Genomic DNA, 20790 nt, shown 5'->3' on the forward strand with positions numbered 1-20790 from the left:
TGGCACAGGGGTTTGGCAACGGGAGACACAGCTTGGCAGCTCTGCAGCCTTGCGGCCAGGCTGTTGATGAGCACTTGCTACCAATGGCTGTTGGGCAACCCATGGATAATGAATGTCTGGACAGCGTCCAGGTCTCAAGAGATAATGAAAACTGGTAAAACAAAATGAGCTCTTCAGCAAGTCCCTTGGAGAGCGTGCTCTTCAGGAGCAATCAGAGATGCCATGCCTGTGCCAACCTCCCCATTCAAGTGGCTTTCCTCTATAAGTGGTATTAGCAAAACTCTTCACAGCACCTCTGGGCATCCCCATGGTGTCCCACCTCACCAAACTTCACCATAAGACTTCCAATGACTCTACCAAAATCTCTTAGTGGAGATTTAATAAATTGCCAAGTGGGGAAATATATGCATGGAAATGACTCTTGGAGTTACTGTCACCCTCAACCCGTCGGAGAACACACATCAGAGCACACGCCTGCTAAGCACTTCTCTGCCAGCCTGGAGAGGATCGTATTGAAACCCATCTGCTGCTCCTCAGTGTCTGAACGGACTCCGCCTGCCTCCTTGCTCACTGAAGGTTTTTTTGGGTGTGTTCAAGCCCACAAGACAGATATTTTGTTTGGAGCCTTACTGGTTTTATTTTTGTCTAAGGGAGAAAAACGTCGAGGGGCTGTAGACTACCTTCTGCTGTAGAGCAAGGCAAGGAGAATGAGATTGCAGCTAAATAGCCTGTCCTCCCTGTGTTTATGTGGCTCCTTGCTGCCACAGCTCCTGCTTACTTGAAGGAGGATCCTGGTGAGTGGGGAACAGCTTTGCAGCAGCCACTGAAGACCCCCAACCCAGCTGCTGGAGGAAAAGCCACGAAGAACCATGTCCTGCGGGCTTGGGGAGGCCATGAGCACTGCTTGGGAGGCCTCGCTTGGGATGGGCTCCAGCCTTCGGTGCTGGGACAGCTCTGCAGGGCTGTGTTACCCCACACTGCATTGCTGCTCATGGCTCGAGCTGCTGTGATGGCCGCACGGGCACTTCTGGATGGCTCATGCCACGTCTGTACAGGTGGGTCACCCTCCAAGCAGCTGCTCAGGCTCGGTGAGCAAGTGCAGAAGGGCAGAGAAGGGCTTCAGCCGGCCCTGGGCAGACAGGGAGCACGGCGGGAGGCTGGGCTGCAATCCTGCCCCTTGTTCCTGCCTCAGCAAGGCTCCCTGCCAACCAACGCCAAGCTGAAAGCACGAGAGGAGCCGGAACAGTTCCGACCAGGGCAGGACGCGTGGCAGCTCCAAGGCACAGGGCTTACTGCGCCGCAAGAGCCGCTGCTGTGGCTGCTTCGCAGAGGGTATTTTGGGCAGCGGCAGGCGTGGGAGCATTGCTCCAAGGCTCTGCTGCTGGCATGGTGGGGAGGGCAGTGGGGCTCAGGCTGGTGGCATGGGATGGGAGGGATGCGATTTGGGCTCTGCAGGGACAGGACTTGCCTCTCCCGAGTCACCACAGTGCACTGAGGTTGTCTCTGCATCTGCCCAGCTGGGACTTCTGTCCAAGCACAGAGAAGCTCTTGTTGACTTAGGTGGCCCAGGACAGACCCATCCTGAGCATCCTTGGCTGGTTGCTTGCTTGGCATTGCCCTTGGGGGATGAGCTAACGGTCTCATCCAGAACAAGCAACAGACTGGACACCCTTTGCACCATGCTCTGGCCAGCAGCAGGATTTGTCCCAAAGGAAAGCATTTCTGTGCATGAACATGGGCACTTGAGGATGGATTCGCACCTTCTCCACGGCAAAGGGATGTCCTCAATCCCTCAGCCAGCTGCAGACCCCAACACCTCCGGTCTGCAGCACTCCCCCCAGGTAAATCTGGGCTGACCTCCACTCCCTGTGGTTGGTTTAATGCCCTCCCAGGATCTGGGAGTCCATCAGCTCTCCCAAAACAACTTTTCAAAGTCCAGCTGTGATTCTCCCTGATGTAGCCACCATGCTGGTGAAGGTCACTGGCCATGCAGCAGCACCCAGCCATGAACTGGCAAAGGTGCAAACACACACACATCACATGCTCCTCCCATTCCTCCAGGCTACAAAACCAGCAGGGTTTGGAGCACCGGGAAACTCATCTCCTCTCTTGATTGGAGTAAAGCATCATCATTTTGACTCAGTCCTATTTAAACTCCTGGCTGCTAATAAATGAGACTCCAAGAGACAACCACAATCCACAAAATCAGAGCTGGCCCCACCATCACGGAGCAGATGGGCATGTAGCTGAGCACAACAGGCTGAGCATGGCCAGGACATCATGCCCACCTGGCCAGGAGGTGTGTCAGGAAGTGGTGGAAGAGGTAAAAGGGGGGCGAGGGGTGAGGAACAGCCCTGGGCAGCCCGTGGGATGGGCTCGTCCTGGTGCCTGCCCCTCATCCTGCCTGGAGGCTGCGCTGGGGGCTCCAGCTTGGGGTGGTGGCAAGGCAGAAATGACACAGCCCGGCCATTTCCACAAGACCAGCTTTAATATCAGTCATGAGAACGAGGAGAAAGCACAGAATCCATTAATGGGAAAAAAGAAAGAATTAAAAAATTAAAAAAAAAGAAAACAGAAAAGAATCCCACCGCCCCGTGCCCACCTGCCGCAGATGGACTATCCAGGCACTGCCGACGGAGGAGCCGGACACAGCAGCCGGGGGCGACGATCCGAGAGCCACCCGGAACGGCCCCTCTCCAGGAATGCTCACCTTGGGGTGACTGGTAGCGCTGAGGAGCCCCGGTGGTGGCCCGGCCTCGGGGGACCCGGCTTAGCTTAAGATTCATCACAGACTGACACGAAGGACAAGAACGTAAGAAGAATCCAAGAGCTGCGACTTTTTGTTTCTTTATTCTAATTCAGCCTACGACGTTAGTAATGGTGATTTCAGGGGATGGCTGGGCCCGCGAGTTCCTTCTTGTAGTGAAAATCAGAGACTGTAAAGAGGAACAGAGCTTATAAAGACAGATAGGAATATATTGCCATAAAAAGAACTGGCATGCAACTGCTTTATACATTTGGCAGCATGTGAAATGGCGGGGCTGCGGTTTTGTTTTTGGTGGTGGTGGTCTCTTTGTTTTGTACAGTTCAAAAATGAGCTGCTGCCTTCATATCTTGAAGACAACCCCCCCACAGGAAAGGACAACACAAGTCAAGTCCAAGGCGCCTCTCGCTTGGTTTTGGCAGAGTATATATATAATATATATATTTATTTTTTTAAATGCATAGCGATTTTCTTCCTTTTTTAAAATATTTTTAAATTTATTTATTTTTGCCCCCGTTGCAAACCTGAGCTCGGTCCCTGCTTTCCCGTGCAGTTTTCCTTCCTTAGGTGTTGGCACTGTGGAGCGGTCAGACGGCGTCAGCAGGCGATCTCCTCCAGCGTTCCCAGGGTGGCCTGCAGGGGCACGTTCACAGTGTGGCTGATGGTTTCCGAATGATTTGGCATGGGGTCGCAAGTGCTCTGCGGACGGAGAGCGGGGGACGGTTACCCCGGGGCCGCCGGATGCTCCCTGTCCCACCCAGCTGCCATCGCCTTTCTTTGGCCGAGCCACAGCATCAATCCTTTGGAAATAACTCAAGCCGGGGCCGAACGCTGCACCCGTATCGAGTGACTTCGCCTGCCTACAGAGCCGACCGCAGGGAAATCTCCTCCTCTCTCCCACTGGGGCTCCTTACCACATTTTCATCATGGCTCCCTTCCTCTTCCTCCTTTCCGAGTAGGTCTAATAACTTCTCCTTGATCAGCTGCAAAAGAGGGAGGCTGGGTTAAGGTGGGCAGGAACAGGCAAGACATCTGCCCTGCCCGCACGGGGCAGCCTCCCCCAACGGCGCTGGGTCCACAGCCCCAGGGGATGCGCGGGGCTTGGAGGACACCCTCCAAAGGATATGCAGGAGGACACAATCTTTCAGAGAAAACCACCCTGTATGTCAAAACTGAATTCTTCACATGGAAAAAAAACCCCAAACTCAAAATTTTAAAGTGTATTTGGGAGTTTATTGAAAAATGTCAGCTAGGTGAGCGCCGTTCCCCTTTGCTGCCACATTATTTCCTTGACAGCCGCTGCTGCTTGAAGAACGTATTTTCAAGGGAAATCCCAGAAAGGTTGAAAGTGAGAGTGTTTTTCTGAAAAACTTCCACTGGAGGAAAAGAAAAAAAACAGAAGCAAGCTAAAAACTTGAAAAATTGGGTCAGTTCCTAAGGAAGTGAGGTGGATGCTGGCTGGCAGGCAGTGACGTGTGGTGGGGATTCGGGACCCCGACGATCCCAGGAACGTAACTCTGCCCTGAGGCAGGACCAAGAGAAGGATTGCGCTGAGCAAATGATGCAGAAAAAACGTCTCTAGGGTCAATATTTCATCCCATTTTGGCTAAGCTGCCGGGAAAGAGTAGTTGTAGCTGTTTGCTGGCAATCTCAAGAGTTGACAAATGCTTTGGTTGAAAACGCAATTGAGTTTTAGGTGTGTTGAACCCCACCTCAATGAAACTCTGAGCAGACTGAATCAACCATGTCCATTAGGCACTAAGACATTTTGCTCCTTATCTCCTTGGTTGGTGTGGGTTAAGTATCTCTCATGGGTGACCAGGAAGATGACCCCTGCATGGGGCATGGCTGGGTGAACCTGCTCGTTCAGCCCCAGGTATGCATGGGGAGCCTCTCCAAGGAAATAAGCTGCTCTCTTAAAGCATGCTTGCCCAAAAAGAAGGAAAAAAAAAAACCCCAGCAAAAGGAAACTATTTGTCAAGTTTTATAAGCAGATATCAAAGAAAGTAGTAAACACAGAGAAGAAAACCTCAAACTTTCTGAGGTTTCTTAGTACCTTCTTATGAAAGAACCCCAAGAAAGCTGGAAACAGGTGATTTTAATGAAGTCTTGTGTGCATTCAACCTGAGATACAAACTGAGGTGCAGGTTTTGTTTGCACTCTGAAGCCATTATGAGCTTTATACTTGTGATTTTCAATATATTTTATTGCAGAATAATGCCACCAAGTGCTAACAGCTGCCCAGAAGGGACTGTGATGGGGAGTGATTATCTTAAAACATAAAGCCAGCATCCCAACTTTAATAACATTATGAGGGTTTTCAAGATGCCCCAGTGAGCTCGGAGGAGAGATCGTGGTTGCCCGACATCCCTGTGCACCCACCTGGCTTGGCACACATTAATGCAACAGCCTCTAACAACCCCTGCCTGCAATATCCCATGGGATTAAAAATCCCTGGTCCCATCATGATACGGGCTGCGACAGGGCTATGAAAGTGCTGGACTATGCAGGTCTGAGATGTTGCATATTTGGGTGCAGGGCACCCAAAGCCATTGCATCAAAACCACCAGGCAATGAGTAGATGAGCTGAATTAGCAGGAGGCACCTTCCCAGGGACAAGGGCAAAGGATCTTGGGCTGGGATGTGCCAAATTTGCTGGGAACTGCCTGTCTCCATAGGTGTGTGCATCCTCCTTGAAACTATCCCAAGCCATAAATTCATTCTTTCCTGCTATAAAACGGGACATGCGCTTGCATGTTCAGATCCCTGGGGTCATCTTGTTGCAAACTGGGTGTTCCTTAGCAGCTCGCATCCAGCTGCAGCCCCTCTCCCTGCCTCAATTTCCCTTTTTATAAACAAAAATCATGAGCTTGACTCCCACCATGAAGCCTTCTGCAATGTGGTGATGAAGACTGGGAAGAAAAATCAACAGCTGGCAGGGAGAATGCTCCAGGGAGGGTTGTTTTGGACTGTGGCCCATTTAGGTGAGAAAATGAAGTGGAATAGGTCCAAAAGGCAGCTGGAATCTGCCTCTGTGCTCGCAGGGGCAGCGACAGAGGATGCTGGCGGGATGATGCCTGCAGGCAGGCTGTGACAGCATGGGACCACCGAGGCTTGTGTCGGCACGGCGGCACAGAAAAGCCAAAATCCCCTGGGAGATGCTGAGCTGTGCTGCTGGGCTGAGACATCAGCCTTCACTGGGGGAACGCGCTTAGGCAAAAAGCGATTAAAAATATACTGGGGTTGTAACTCTGCTGCTGGAGGGCAGGAGGAGGGAGGGCTGCCAGAAAGCAACGTCCCCTCCGGACTGCTTATCGCAGTAATTCCCATTAAAGAGGGCTTGCACTTTTTTCTGGAGCAGCTGCTCTTGGCCACGGCAGAGCCACGGGACCACGCTCGAGCTCGTCTTGGTGGCTTCCTAGAGAGCTCCTTGCTCCAGGGCTGCTGGCAGAGCTGCAGAGAGCAGCTACCAGGGACTGAGGCTTTTCCACCCCCCGGCAGTGGTACAAGGTCTGGCCTTGCTGCTTCTCCTGCCTGATGGCTGGACTGGGACTTAGGCATTAATTAAAGGTGTGTTTAAGAGAAGATGGTAACGGAATGCTGCTGGGAGAAGCCCAGCTGGGGACAGGGCAAGGAGGGTGCCGCAGGAGGTCCCCAGCCAGCACCCTGGAGCCATGGCACCCTGAGCAGTGCGAGCTCCGGGGTGGGAAGCAGCACAGCCACATGAAGGTGGTGCTTAATTAGCCCGAGCGAGAAGCAAACCTCGTTAGCAGAGGCAGGGTGCCAAGTAAACCCGGCTATGCCATGCCATGGCTGCACGCCAGCCTCCCATGGAGAGCCCCTACTCATTTGGCACCGATGCAGGGACCCCCGACTATATAGCACTATCAAAGAGCATCAATTATCCAGTACCATTAATTATAACATTAATTATCCATGTGTGCACACTGGGCATGGAGGGTCCTGGTCCATGACCACCCCAGCCTGGCATCAAGGCTGGCAAACCCACACCCCACGAGAGGAATACGGTGAAGGGTGAGGGTCTTACCTCGTATATATAATCGAAGAGCTCCAGTATAGTGAGGATGCTAGCACCGATAAATAGCCCCATCTGGCCTCCAATGTCACCTAGGAGAGAGAACAACACATGGATGCTTTTTGCCCCTGGGGTAAATGCTCTTAGAGGCACCCGTGCAACCGTGGTGCAACTGCCCTGGGTGCTGCCGTCCCCAAAGAGCAAGGAAATGCAAGGGACGACCCCCAGAAACACCAACAGCTCTAATGGCATGAAAAGCATTCCAGGAAGGACGTTGCTGGCCACCAAAGCATTTCTCCTGCTAATGAGGCCATCAGCTGGAAGCCTAATGAGGATGCGATACCTCACGCTGGCATCCAAGGAAACCATCTGTCAGACAGCAAGCTTCATCCCAGGAATCCCAAAGCCCAATTCCCAAACTGGCTGGGGGAAGGAGAAAGATGCTGGAGAAGAACTGGGTAATGTCTCCTGGAGCTGAGAAAAAAACTCGAACCTTCCAAAGGGAGGAAAGGGAGAGGGAAGATGGCCCGATTTTTTTGGGGAGCATCTCAAGTCTGTCCTCTGCTCGAGTCCTACAATCCCCCAGGGCCGGGGAAGGGCTGCGGAGGAGGCACCATAGGGAGAGGAGACTTCCAGGGATCTGCCAGGAAGATGACTCCTGACGTGAGATGCTGTGCTGTACCAAACTGTGTACTTCAGGGAAGACAAACCTCATGGATTTTGCTGCAAAACACCAACGGTTCAACTGTGTTGCTCCCCAGAGCAAAGGTACCTGTGGGTGGAGGGGCCACCAGGACCTTTGCTGTGGGTGTCCATGAGAGACAGACAGGAAAGAGGAAAAAAGGTGCTTGGGGGCAAACTGCTGGTTCAAAAGGTCCTGAGTACTGGGGGAAGGTGAGACTTTTCCCAAAGCCCACAGTGCCCTGGGAATGAGGGTCATGCAAGGCTGTGCAAATAAGGAGGCTTATGTCAAAGTGGCTTCATCACCAGCCTCCTCTTCCTTCTTGTAGAACTCTTGGGGAACCCACAGGAGGTGCAGAAGGCTCATGGCATGTATGTTCTGCAGAGCTACCACTGCGGGGTGATGTGGGGACACCCAACGGGATGTGGGGTGCCCTGCTTCCTGCAGCATCCCCCATCCTGGGGCAGGCTTGCAGCGTCTGGCCCCGCGGGATGGCCCAGCTCCAGCTTTCAAACGACGGTGCTGATCGCTCCCTGCACCCCAGCTGGGATTTGGGCCTTGGGGTAGCACATGGGGGAGCTGAATGGCTGAGCGTGGGCACAGAGCGTGCTTGCTTCTCCTGACCAAACACCTCCACCCCCAAGGCCAGCAGGTCCCAAGCACCCAAATCTGTAGGTGGTACCCGCAAAGCCCGACCCAGGTTAAGACTGAGCAACCCAACAACTCTTCCACCTTCCCCATCAAGCTGTGGGGCACCACCCAAAGGCAAAGAGCTCAGGGTCCTGGCTGGAAAAGGGAATGGATTTGGAGCACGTAAGAGGTGATGGGTAGATGGTTTTAAGAGCTGTCCTCCACACGCTGCCCTTCCAGCATGGGGAGCACCACAGAGAGCATCCATCACCCACTCAGCCCTGGAATTTCCAAATAATAGGGCCCTGGTAGCAAGCAGAGCTGGAGCAGCTCACGTTAACCTTTCACAGGTGGCACGTGGACTACCTGTAGTCCCTGGGACATTCCTGAGACAGCTTGGTGTTGGCAGGAAAATAAGAGATGGGACTGAAAGCGTGCTGGCCAGGAATGTGTCTGGACCTTGCTGGGATTTTCAGGGCACATAAGCTGTGCATCCACTCGTAGCAGCTGCCCCATAAACATGCAAGGACTCCAGCACAGGCTCACACAGACTCCAAAACACTACCACCCCTGATCTCTCCTTACCAAGTAAGGCTGCCACTTCATAGGCTTTCTTCTGCTCAATTGTCTCATAGTTGAGTGCTTCAAAAAATATGTCCAGCACAAGAATATTCTCTCTGTAGAAAGAGGACAATAGCATCAGCCCATCAGCCAGCAGCAGCCTCATGTGCTTTGGGAGAAGAAAAGAAAATGGGACTTTGGGACTCTATTCCCCTCTCTATCCTGACTGTTCTCTTTCTGGGGTCCTCAGCAACCCACAGACACTTGGACCTCCTGGAGACCAAGGCCATAGGGCACTGTTTAGGACTTTGGCAGCCTTAGTAGAAGCTGGAAAATGTTTCCCCAAGATCTCTCAGAATCTGAGCTCTGGATCTCACTTTGATAACAGCAAGAGTCCGAAAGATGCTTAATATGGAGTAACTCTTGCTGCCTCCGCAAGGCAATAATGTGCCCAGGGCTGGGAAAGGTCAAAGACAGTGGCTGCCTGAGGTCCACAGCCCAGACGTAAGTAGAGAGCAGCCACATCTCAGACAGGGCCTGCAAGACTGGGCTTCCCTGTCAAAATAAGAAGAGAATTATTTTTTTGGTGGATACGGGGTATGCTCATGGAGACAAGGCCAGGGAAGGACTATACAGTTATCCTGAAACATGTCTACAGAGATGAAAGCAACCTACACCTCATCTCTTCAAGGTGGAGATAAAACCTCCCTGGAGGACATACCTCTGTTCAGTGATGGATGCACTGGCAAGGTCTGGTCTTAGCATGGGCTAAAGCATGGTCTAAATTACCAACAGGGTTTTACAGACACTTTCCCACAAAAGGCAAAGGAGATCTGTTTTCTGCAACACTCACGAGATATATTTTTCCGACTTGTTGAACTTCTTCTCCAGGTACTTGGCTGAAGTCTTGCTGGGGATTTTGACCATGGAGAGCTCTTTGTTGTACCTGGTCAGGTTACAGGGTGTCCTGCAGATGCAGTAATTGCTGTCCTTTTCAGCAAGCAAACCTGGAAAAGGTCACAGAGTTAGATCTCACGGAGTCAGGGACACACAGCAGATGTGGGAGAAAGGCCAAGCAGTCACATCTCAGAAGAGCTGCAGGAAACCCAGTCCTGGCCATTTCTCTCCTAATTCATTGCGTGGCCATCCCCACCGTCTTGGAAAGAGGCCCTTTGCTGGAGGCTACACTCTGTTACCAGCATCTGCTTTGGGGTACACGTGGTGCTCATCCCATGCTGGTAACACACCACCCCTTCCTCTCACGTGTCTGACCCTGCGAACAGCACTCAGCCCTGGGAGTCTCCTAAATCCAGACCCAAAATGGGTCCCTCCTTCCCAAACCCAGAGCTAGAGGTTCTCCCCTCCTACATATCCTGGGGCGCCCGTTATCCTGAGAGTTTCTGCACTGATGGAGCCCCATGCACCATGTAGAACCAGAAAAACATTATCCCAGGGTGCACCCAGCCCTTCCCAGCAAGTTGGGTCCCACCAAAACCCACTGCTGGGTTGCAGCTGCCCTCCGTCACCCCAGTCCTGCCAGCCAGGAGGACGTAGGCTGCTGGAACTCCCCACAGCTTGGGACACCCGTGGTACCCAGGGATACCTCTTGGTACTCACCGAGCGCAGGCTCTGCGCATTCTTTGTACTGCTCCGGGGTACAGAAGGGAGCATCCCCTGCAGGGAAAGGACACATCCATCAGTGGGGATCAGCCACCGTCCTGCAAGGGAGCTGGGGACCACGGGGCTCTCCACGGGGAGCACAAGGACCTCTCTTTAGCAAAGTGAACCACCATCTGCCCCACCTCTGCCTGCCCTGGGGGCCTCCTATTGCAAACTGAGGAGGGGGCTGCTGGAAATACCACTCAGGGCTATTAACTGGGGTTAAACAAGGGCAAATCAGACCCGTGTCCCTCTGCCCCTTCCTGCCCCTTGAAATAGGGCATTTTGCAAAGGCTATCAGCACCCTTCTCTCCTTAGGGAGAGGTACTCCCAGCCTCTTTACTCCCTGGTCCCTTTCCAGCTCATTAACCCCTAGTGGCCCAGGCTGGGTGGAGGGAGCAGGTCCCCGCGCCGCCGGCGCACTGACCTGGCATGTGAACCATTTTGCAGTTGCAGTTTTCCACAATATACCGGGTCTCGCAGTCGATCCTGCAAGCCGTGATGCTGTAAACGGGAAAGAAGTCTAAGCCCATATCCGACGAGCGACATTCACCCCACGGCGGAGGCAGGTACGTCAACTGCAAGAGAGGGAGGAGCGGGGTGTCAGGGGACGTGGGGGACCGGCAGCGAGGAGTGGGGTGCAGCATCGCCCTCCTCTTGCTACAGAGGACCCCCCAGAGCGCAATTTTAATGATGTTTCTAAGGAGGGGACTAAGCAGTCCTGTTGCAAGGGAAGGCCACAGCATGACTCTTGCCAAGTGAGGGCCTTTAGCAAGCTCTTCTGCTCCAGAGCTGCTCCCCGCCATCCCTCCAGCCCAGCCTCTCCAGGAGCAGAGCCACAGCAGGATGGTACGTTGCAGGTGTGCAGCACCAGAGGTTCTCCAATACCAGCTCCGTGGTCTTTCTTACACCGTTGGGAAAATCCTGCCCATGCAGGGGCTGAAGGGGAGGCTCCCACCTGCAAATCGTCTCTGACTTTGGCGAGAGCAAACGTGGGGTTCTTGGCACCGGTGTGTCGGCAGGTCCCGTCTCCGACTTACTCTAACCCCCGAGCTGCACCACTATGTGCCACTCACGGGGACAATGCAGACAGCGCTGGTCACGTCGAGGAGCAGAAAGCGGTGGCAGTGAGGTCCTGGCAATGGCTGTGATTGCTCCAGCGTGAGCAAAGCTGCCACGTTTGCACCATGCCTTTCTCCAGGCACTTTTCTTGTTTATAAAAAATGCAGCAGATCACAACCCTCAGAGAGGGCCAGGGACATTGGAAGCACATGGAAAGGACCAAGAACAGTTCAGCAACCAAAGACTGCTGCAGAAGGTGAAAAATGGCAAGGAAAGGGTGTATCAGTGCCATAAAGAGCCTCCAAACCTTCATGCTCCCCATGGAGGGGTGACTCTACTCAGAGCAGTGCTACCATGGGAGATGGTGCTGGGCTGCAGCCTTGGAGAAGGCAGGCAAGTCAAATCATGTCCTTTTCTGGACATCCAAGCTCAGGGAGAGCCCCGTGGAGCTAGACACATGTCATCCACTCTCCTGGCACGCCACGATGATGAGGAACCTGTCATCTTCGCCCCCGTTTGCACATCACCTTGCATGAGGCTCCTAAGTTGCTCTGCTCAGTGCTGGTGCAATGCAAACCCTTCTGCTGTTACTGCTTTATTTAATACAAATGCAAAGATAAAATAAGCAGGTCTCCACAGTCCAGCACAGAAACGTTAACTCAGAGCCCAGAACATGCTGGAGGACAAAACAGGCACTCTCTGGCCCTCATGGCCAAATCTACCTTGTTCCTCTTCTGTCTGCAGCTTGGCAGCCTTTCCTGTTTCTCTTATCTTTGCTAAATGCTCTGCACTACTCTTTGGTAGAGAGCAGAAAATAGCATTCCCCTAACCCCTCCTTCTTAGTGTTTTAAAGCAGAATCCAGTTTGCTGTGCTTTGCTCCAAACACAGAACGTTTTGTGCTGCAAAGCATGTTGGCTGAACAAAAACATTCCTTTAAAAACTGCAGTAATATTAATCACATCCTAAAATAAATATGTAAACATATGTTGATGGACTATGAGCCTCGGACCTAGTGGCAAGACTCTGCGGTGCTTGTTTTGGGTCTCTTCTGGAGATGTTTGGGAAAAGGAGAAGAAAAGAAGATGACCCACAAAGTGGATGCACATTGCAGATGCTGTTGGATGAAAAACCACCCCATGAATCCTTCAGGCATGGACCTGGGGTATCTACGACAAAAATTCCACAGCGTGAGGCGTTTGGAGCCCACACTCTGCTCTAGGTCTTCCCCAGGAGATCTCCTGCAAGAGCAGAGCTCCAGCTCTCCAGCGCATCCTGTAAGAAGATATCTTGTGCACCAGCTTGCAGTACTGGGATGTTGATAAATCTCCCCATGGCTTTGACTTACGAACCACTCAGTAGTTAAAAACCCATGAGCTTAAATTACAGCCAGGAAGAGAAAGGAGAGATGTTGGGATGAACATGTCTTGCGCTGAGGACAGCTGGGTATGGGAACAGCCTGCCTTGGAGGGGCATGAAACCTGGAAGCTGAAGGAGAGTTTGGGGAAGGTGCCAGGCTTCAGAGAGGGTGATCCTGCCCTCTGGGCTGGACACGCTCTCAACTCAGCCAAGCCAAAGTAATTCCTTCTCTAGGAACAATTTTGCCAGAAACAGTTGCCATCCAGGAATCCAGAGATGCTTTGGTTATTCCAGCACTTTGCTTGCTGCATTTATGGGCACTATACCGGTTCCCAGTAACTTCTGTCTCTAACAGGCTGGTGCAGATTTTATGGGACCAGCCGGACCCATGGACACGGCAGCCCTGTAGCACATCCATCTTCCAGATGAGCCACAGGTTCTCCCCACGATGAGGTTGTTGTTCAAGGTCTTCCCTTGCATGACCCCAAGGACAGACCCAAGAAAAGCTCAGATTCTGCCCGCACAAGCGTGAAGGGTGTCTCCACGTGATGGTGACGGTGAACCCCTCTTTGGCTCTGCCTCCCCCACCAGCCAGGGAAGGAGGGAATTGCCAACCCACTTCCCCTGCTCCTGTGAGCATCATCCCTGGTCTCAGGTGCCGATGAGATACAAAGCTTTGCAGCGACGTTCAGCTGCGCGGTCTGCTCCGCACCTCTGCATCCTGGCGCGCACGCGCCAAGGAACAGGATGCTACGCGTGCCGGAGCCGGCATCGCCCGCGGGTGCCCAGGCTGCTCGCGGTGGGACGGGAGCTCTGGCGTTCCCCGAATCTGCCTCAATCCACGCTGCTGCTCAGGCTGCTTCGAAAAGCAACAGCGGCGAGAGCTGTTCGGCGGCCCGGAGCGACACGCGCCCATCTCTGTGCTCCGCAGACATGACCTAAGAGCGGACAAGATCCACATCAGGTGTGAAGATGCAGCAGGTGACGGAGGGATCCCACCAGCTGAGGCGCTAAGGGAAAAACCCCGGTTCCCAGCAATCTCCGCATCCTCCAGGAAGGAGGCCCGGCTCTGAACGGGAGGGGTTTGGAAGTCAGCAAAGCAGCACCTTGGAATGAAAGTATCAAGAGCGTCTTTGTGACAATAGCGAAGTGCTGCTTGAAGGGGATCTTTTCTCATTTGCTTTACACTTGCACTATAATAGAGCACCAGATGCCATCATTTAGTCATCCGTGGTGGAGAAAGGGGCCCATATGTTGCACGTTGTACGATAAAAGAGAATAAATAATTGCGGCCTCAGATGGAATCGGCTCTCTTCCGAGCACAGCTACACGCAAATCTTTTAAGCCCTTTAAATTTTATTCGGAAAGTATGTGACAGGATCAGAAAATGATGGGAGTCATGATCAGATATTTAGCTTACACGCTTTTTTGCGCAGCCAGCGTTGGATTTGAGCCACGGTGCTCGTGAACCGGCACGGTACACGGGGAGATACATGGGCTGAATGGTTAACGAACCCCTGATCGACACACCTTCATTAACAGAGTCATGGCCTGTTCTGTAGCTGGGACCAGGAGCACCCACTACCCCTCCACCGCGAAGCCAACCCTGTGCACACTCACGCAGACAATTCACCTTTTTTTGGCTTCCTAAAAATGCAGGAAGAGCTGCAGCAAATCCCCGCTGCCGCACGCCCAGACTTTTGCTCTCCCCACCACCCTCCGAATTGCTGATACTTAAGAGCAGAAAAAGCCTCTCGGTGCGTTTAACACCAGTGGAAGTTTTTTTGCTCTGCAGCATTTCCCTGTTTTGGAGAAAAGCCCGTTGTGTCTGGGACCCACAGGAGACTCCAGGAAAGCTCCAGTTTTTCCTTTTTAAAGGAAATTTCCCCAGTGAAACCCCTGCCCACGGAGCAGAGCCCTGTGGGGGTGCGACACAGACACCTCGGTGCTGCCTTGTTTTATATTAATCCCTACCTCTTACGTCCTACAACACAGCGCAGGATTTCTCGCTGCTGGCCATGCCCCCGCGCAGAGCCCCGCGACGCGGCGGCTGTGACCAGAGCAGCCCCCGCAGCCCGGGCGCCGGCACCGGGAACCCCTGCGCCTTCCCCTCCATCGCCGGCCGGGCGGGAAGCAGCGCCGGAGCCAGGGTTCATCTGAAGTCCCACAGGCAAATCTGCGCTTCTTCCTTAGGGGCAAGGTTTTAGAGAGAAACCTCCTTGGGCTGGCAGGTTGGAGCCTCCCTCCCTCGAGCAAGTCGATGAGCTCTCCTCTCGCCAAGAGGCTCAGCAAGGGCTGTTACCTGGAGCCTCCATGGCAATTACAGCTCAAAAGACTCGTTGCTTCCCTCGCGCTCTGTAATTTGCAATCAGAAGCAAACTCTCAACTGATCAGCAGCCAGATACAGATGCGGGACCTCTCCGGAGGGAGAAGGCACGTTATTAGGGACCGGGCTCTGCAGAGAATAGGGGCCCCACATTTCCCAGATCCCACCTCAACATCCAAAGGGAATTTGGTCCCAGGAAAGCTCCCTTCACATTTCCCAGGTGGATTTGGTTAGCAGGCACCAATGTACCAAGTCTTTGGTGTAGTCAACTCTTGTCCGGACCTTTTATTTCCAATTATCTCTGAAGGCAGCTCTGTTACCATCTGTGTTTGGAGCCACAGCAGCATCGCTCGCGGGTACGAGGCGACCGCCAGGACCGCTGGGTCGCGTCCTCTGAAACGCTCCCCGTTATCCTTCAAAGAGGAGACTATCCAGCCCCAGAGCTGGGTGTGGTTTTACCCATCAAATAGTGCACCTTGCAGTGAAAGACTTAATCCAAGGGGACAAACTCTTTGCAGCCCACGGCAGGTTTCCTGCCCTGAAGCGCAATGGAGAAGGACCCCGAGGTTCTTCCCTCCAGCGCCCATGGCTTCATCCCCCACAGACCAGCCCCATCCCTGCTCCCACTGCCTCTCCCACCTCGGCACAGGAGTCCTGACACCCTGCAAGCCGTGGGGTTAACGCAACGGTGAATCCACCCTAAGAGCATCCTCCTTAACCCCCTCCTTGCCAAACCAGGTGCCTTCTTGGGGCAAAGCCTTTACATCCAAAGTGCTCAGGCCCAGAGAGCTGCCCAAACAACTCATTTTAGACATCTGACATTTGAATTCCCTGCCCAGGATGCTGACGAGGCCGCTGCATCGCCTGGAAGAGCGCATCAGGAAGCCAAGCCCGCCTCGCCAGCCAGCAAACAGGAGCGCGTGTGACAGAGCAATCCCGCAGACCGTGGCCATGTAAACAACGTAAATGGGAGAGACACTAATTGGATCAGATTCCTCTCCCCGGCAGCCACGCAGATGTCTCCCCCTCTTGAGAGAATCGCTTTCCCCTCTTCCAGACAATGCTAATTTGGGGTTGGTGGGAGGACTCCGGCGCTGGACCAGCGGAGGCTGCCCAAGGATGCTGAGCTGCTCCCCTCCAACCTGCTCTGCTACCACCAAAGATGAGCTACTTTGCTTTGAAGCTGAAGGGAAAAAAACCATAAAAGCGAAAGGAAAAGCAGGGGTAAAAGCAGCAGGGACAGTTTCTGCCCTTGGTTTCTGCAGGAGAGTAGCACTGAGCTCTGACTTTTCTCCGCTGCCATGGCAGTTTTCCAACGGCTGCTTGCACACACCCCTCCCCGGCACTGCGCGGTCTCACACTTACACAAATTCAGCTTCAGCCTCTAATTGAGGTTGACAAACTCGCATCCTGGCGCTCTTGCAATCGTTAATACCTAATTAATTAATGAAATGCTTTTTAAATTCTCGTGATCCCTGCTATTGGGGATTACGACAATCGGTTACGAACTGGCAGGCGCCGAAAAAGAAAGGAACAAATTGACCTGTCTCCTTAAAAGCAGGACGGACCTTGCTTGCCCGAAACGCAAGGAAAGGAAGGGTTGCTCTCGGGCAAGTGGGTCGCAGCGGCGGGGGCTGTTCAGCACAGCCTCCTCCCTGCCACAGCCCTTCTTCCTGGCCACGCCGCCGACCTTTGCGTGCTGCTCTTGGCACTGAGCCTCCCGTAACTGCAACATCTGCCTGCAGCTGGAGAGGTCTTTTGTTAAAATTTATTTTAAGTGGTATATCTGTTTTTAATGCGTGTTTAATTTTATGCACTAGGGAAGATGTGGAAATGCGGCGGCGATGTTTCCAGCACGAGGTTGGGGCAGTTTCAGCCCAGTTTGCAGCTGGGGTCCACGATGAACCCGGCTTTGGGGATGCATCATGCGTCGACTCAGCTCTGGGTTACAGCTCAGCCCCTCTCCTGCCTCCTCCGCACGTGGGTCCCCACCTGATGCCACCAAACTTCAGGCAGCGATCAGCAAGGAGGGATACAAACCTCTCCCTGAGCATCGCAAAATCTAGATGGGATGTGTTTGCATTTGCTCCAAATGAAATAATAACCAGAAACCTCTGTTCTTTAATGAGACATCAAATAGCATCAACTGAATAGAATTTCAATCCCAGGCAAGTTTAGCACTTGTAAAATGCTTAAAAAGCTCGGCGTGCACACAGCTCGCTGGCACCCAGCTAATGATGCTGGAAGTTGTCTATTTGCCATCTATCTTCACCGGGTGCGGTATGGTTGTTCCTTCTCATTTGCTCCCTTCACGCAAGCACCAAAAAAGTTGTCTTTAAGGACAAGAGCTTAACCCTTCCAGCAACTAAAAGGTTCCCCTGAGCAGAGCTTAGGGAAGGTATACAGCCCACGAGTCCCCAAGTGCTGGAGGCGAGTGGGCACCAGAAGAAAAACGTGATTTTGGAGTTCCAGGCTCCTCCAGGTCCCCATTTCCTTAGAAATAATTCTGCAAATCAGATGCAATACTGAAACCTGCTGTGGCTCCCCAAAAGGTTGAGGGCAGCCCCTTCTGAGCCTCATCCTGGGTTTGCTCCCAGGACCTGTTGGATGGCTGCTCCTGGCGTTTGCTGCGCTGACCATCTACAACTCGCTTCTAGCACCCCACTCATGGGCCAACTCCGTCTTAAATTGCAATAAACTCTACTCTCTCCGTCCTGGTCACCTCCTTGGCGTACCTATGGCCAGCAAAAGTATCCCCCCTCATTCTGTCCGATGCCATTGGCTTTATTTGTTGGACTACACTGGCCAAACTCTTCCATAGGTGCCCAAATTGCCTCAATGGTGGCAGCTGGACTCACTGAAGTTCTCCTGTCCTCAGCGAGCAGCTTTCCATCTTTTTTAAAAATTCCTCTTATCCATAGAATATGGTAGAAGGGTTAGCAGGAGCACCCAGACCATTACTTCATCTACATCCTTGATGTTTTCTTTTACTGACCTCTGCCCTAAGCGAGCCCTTTCCCATCTCTCCCCTTTCGGACACCCCACTCCCGGCCCTGACTCATTTCCACCACTTGCCTCCAAACCCATCCTTTTACAAACAGGCTGATTCACTCCTAATGCTGTTTTCCAAGCAAAACCATTCTGCTGCCCTACAAAAACAGCCATGCAATCTTTTTCTTACATCTCCTGCCCTGAACTGCTCCTGAGCAATGAAGTCTTCTACACGGCTGGCCACCACTGCCTGCCAGTTTGCTTCTCGTTGTTGAATTACTTCAGAGTCTGATGATACGCTGGAGGAGATCAATTGGGAGAGTGTGTGGGATTGAGGGAAACGGAAAGAAATCAGAGAGTGAATGTTTTCCAGGAGGAGGTGTAAGACTGTAGGTAGGAGAAGATGCTCTGAGCAAGGGTTAGGAAACATGGGAAACGCTATTTAATTGCTCCTCATTTTCAAATGTCGCTGCCTATGCCCGATTTGGAAGCAGGGGCTTCAGAGCAATCACTGCCAGACCCCAAGTCCCATTTTCCTGCCTCCGTAATTACACTTTTTGATACTGCAGTTGTTGGTAGCTGGTGCTCTCTGTCCCATGCAAGCGTTACAAGGGGATGAGTCTCCAAGGCACACTAGAGCCCTATTAAACAATACTGCTCCATCTTCAAACCTGTTGCTTAATTGAAGCCTCTTAAATTTTTATTGCCAAGTTGGCAGAAATTGCCATTTTTAGTGTGCTTTTCATCTTCTCTAATGTGCCGTGCCGATGGAGTAGCGGGGAGCCGCCAAGCTGGGGAAGTGACATTACCTGACCCCATCCGTTATGGGACAGGCTCGGGTGATGCTGCCCAGATGCGGCGACGACGCTCTGAAACCCAGCTGGAAAAAGGGGATTAAAAGGAGCAAAATCCAGGAGGAACTTGTCGTTCTTCAGGGCATCAGCCCTTCAAAATATAATTTCCAGTGTACCCACCCATGGCTTGGTGCCACGGTGGGGTGCAGGGGCATGGGGGATACTGCAGCCTCCCAAGGCCGTGCACAACGCGAGGTCTGGAGCGGCTTGTTATAGCACCAGGCTCACCCAAAACAACCAGGAAAAGGGAAAAATTGAGGTGGATCCCTCCAAAGGCAGGAGCAGCGGGACCTGAAGGGCACTGCCCTACTCGGGTGGTCCTGCCCTCCCTTGCGACCCGTCTGGAGGGTGACGGCACGGCGTGCCCCGAGCCAGCTCCTGCACAGCTCCGGGTTTGCCCATTCGTGAGAAAACAAACCTTATTCATTAGACTCAGCAATTGCCATGGAAACCACTCCCCTGCGAGGCTGGAGCATCCCTCGCTGCAAGGCACAACGGGGACCGCGACCAGCTCTCCCCGTGTAAAACAGTGCGAAAACCCCAGGAAACAGAAGCAACGGCCTCGCGCGCTCGTGTAAACCACTCCAGCCCCTTTCGCGTTGCACTCGGACACAGCCACCGCCGTGGCGTGCCGGAAGGGACCCGGAGAGGATGTTTTCCACCATTCCTCCATCAAGACTCTCTCGTTTTAATTGCCACCGTCCACCGCGCGTTGCCTTCTGCTGTGCCACCTCCTCAGTCGCTTTAGGGGGCTCAGTCTTGGCTCCCCTTAAACTTCAGGGGATCGACTCAGGCTGTGATTTGAGACAGAAAGCATCTCCCTTTAGGCACGAGACTGTAGCAAAGGCCCAGTTTGCCCTATATAACCCAACAACCACGTTTTATGGAAGAAACCTCCTGCTGGCATTGCCTTTGTAGGATTGCTTTTGCTGACTCAGCACACACAACCGCTACGCGTGCTAAGTCCCTCTTACGAGGCTACCAGTGCAAACCAGCATGACATCGTTACTGCTTTAACATTCCCAAACCGGTAAATATATCTTACAAGTGTCACTCTGCAGGAATCAGAGGGCTCAGCCACTGCAGAAGGAGCAGAAAAGCAGCTTGTATTCCTTTTTTTAAGACTGACAGCTAATTTTAAAGGGAGATTTAATGATATCACACGCCATCATGGAGCCAGAGTTTGCTTTTGACAAGGGGCTTTTGGAAAGTTCTCGGTAAAAAGATACAGGATTTATTGTCCCGGCACCAAGACGCAAGTCCCTGCTCACGCGAAGCGGCTCCGTTCCTGGAAAGGCAGGAGATCAGTAAGTAAAGCCCAGTTAACTACTCTTATTTCCAGAGTGGGATGGGGGGACGAAGGGATGGTTTTAAGTACGGCCATAGGGGGTAGTAATAGAGTCAGAAATAAAGCCACGAGCCTCTAACCCAGCCACAAATAAATCCCCTCCACCGCAAAGCCCATCTCAAAGATGATGCACGGCTCCCACTGTCGTGCCAAGGCAAGCCTGCCCAATTCCACACCTAGGTTTTTTATCGCTGGGAAAAATACTTATAACTTAACAGCTCTGAGCTGGGAGATGTTCTATTCCTCTCCAGCTGGAGGATCGTTTCATTTATGTTTCATGGTGTAAAACGCATGGTTTAGGACCCCAATAACTGTCTGGACTCAGTCCTCTGGGTGATGTTCATGGGCTTTTTCACCTTTTGCTGACTTACTGAAGGAGCAGCACGTGCCTGCCCCAGAGGTAGAGATTTAGTAGGGAAAAAAAAAAAAAAGACTCAATCTGTGGTCTGAATAAAAGGTGTTCATTCAGGGCTCGAGGAGGTGGGTGATGCCCATCCGGGGCAATTACAGGAGGCAATAG

The 20790-nt window shown here is 52.7% G+C and overlaps 1 protein-coding gene across 1 annotated transcript in view; it reads right to left on the reverse strand.

Moving 5' to 3' along the window:
- Positions 1-2112: 2112 nt before the first annotated feature.
- The window catches only part of LOC309413518 (acid-sensing ion channel 2), a 507892-nt gene continuing 489214 nt past the window's right edge, over positions 2113-20790 (reverse strand). Inside the window, exons 4-10 of the mRNA XM_082010670.1 lie at positions 10760-10910; positions 10291-10347; positions 9527-9680; positions 8698-8789; positions 6813-6892; positions 3679-3747; positions 2113-3463 (exon numbers count right to left, since the gene is read on the reverse strand). Of these exons, the coding sequence (XP_081866796.1) occupies positions 3362-3463; positions 3679-3747; positions 6813-6892; positions 8698-8789; positions 9527-9680; positions 10291-10347; positions 10760-10910 (705 nt within the window). The 3' untranslated portion in view covers positions 2113-3361. The remainder of the gene's footprint in view (positions 3464-3678; positions 3748-6812; positions 6893-8697; positions 8790-9526; positions 9681-10290; positions 10348-10759; positions 10911-20790) is intronic.

Source organism: Phaethon aethereus (genome assembly GCF_964289735.1).
Source record: "Phaethon aethereus genome assembly, chromosome: 25".
NCBI classification, from domain to species: Eukaryota; Metazoa; Chordata; class Aves; order Phaethontiformes; family Phaethontidae; genus Phaethon; species Phaethon aethereus.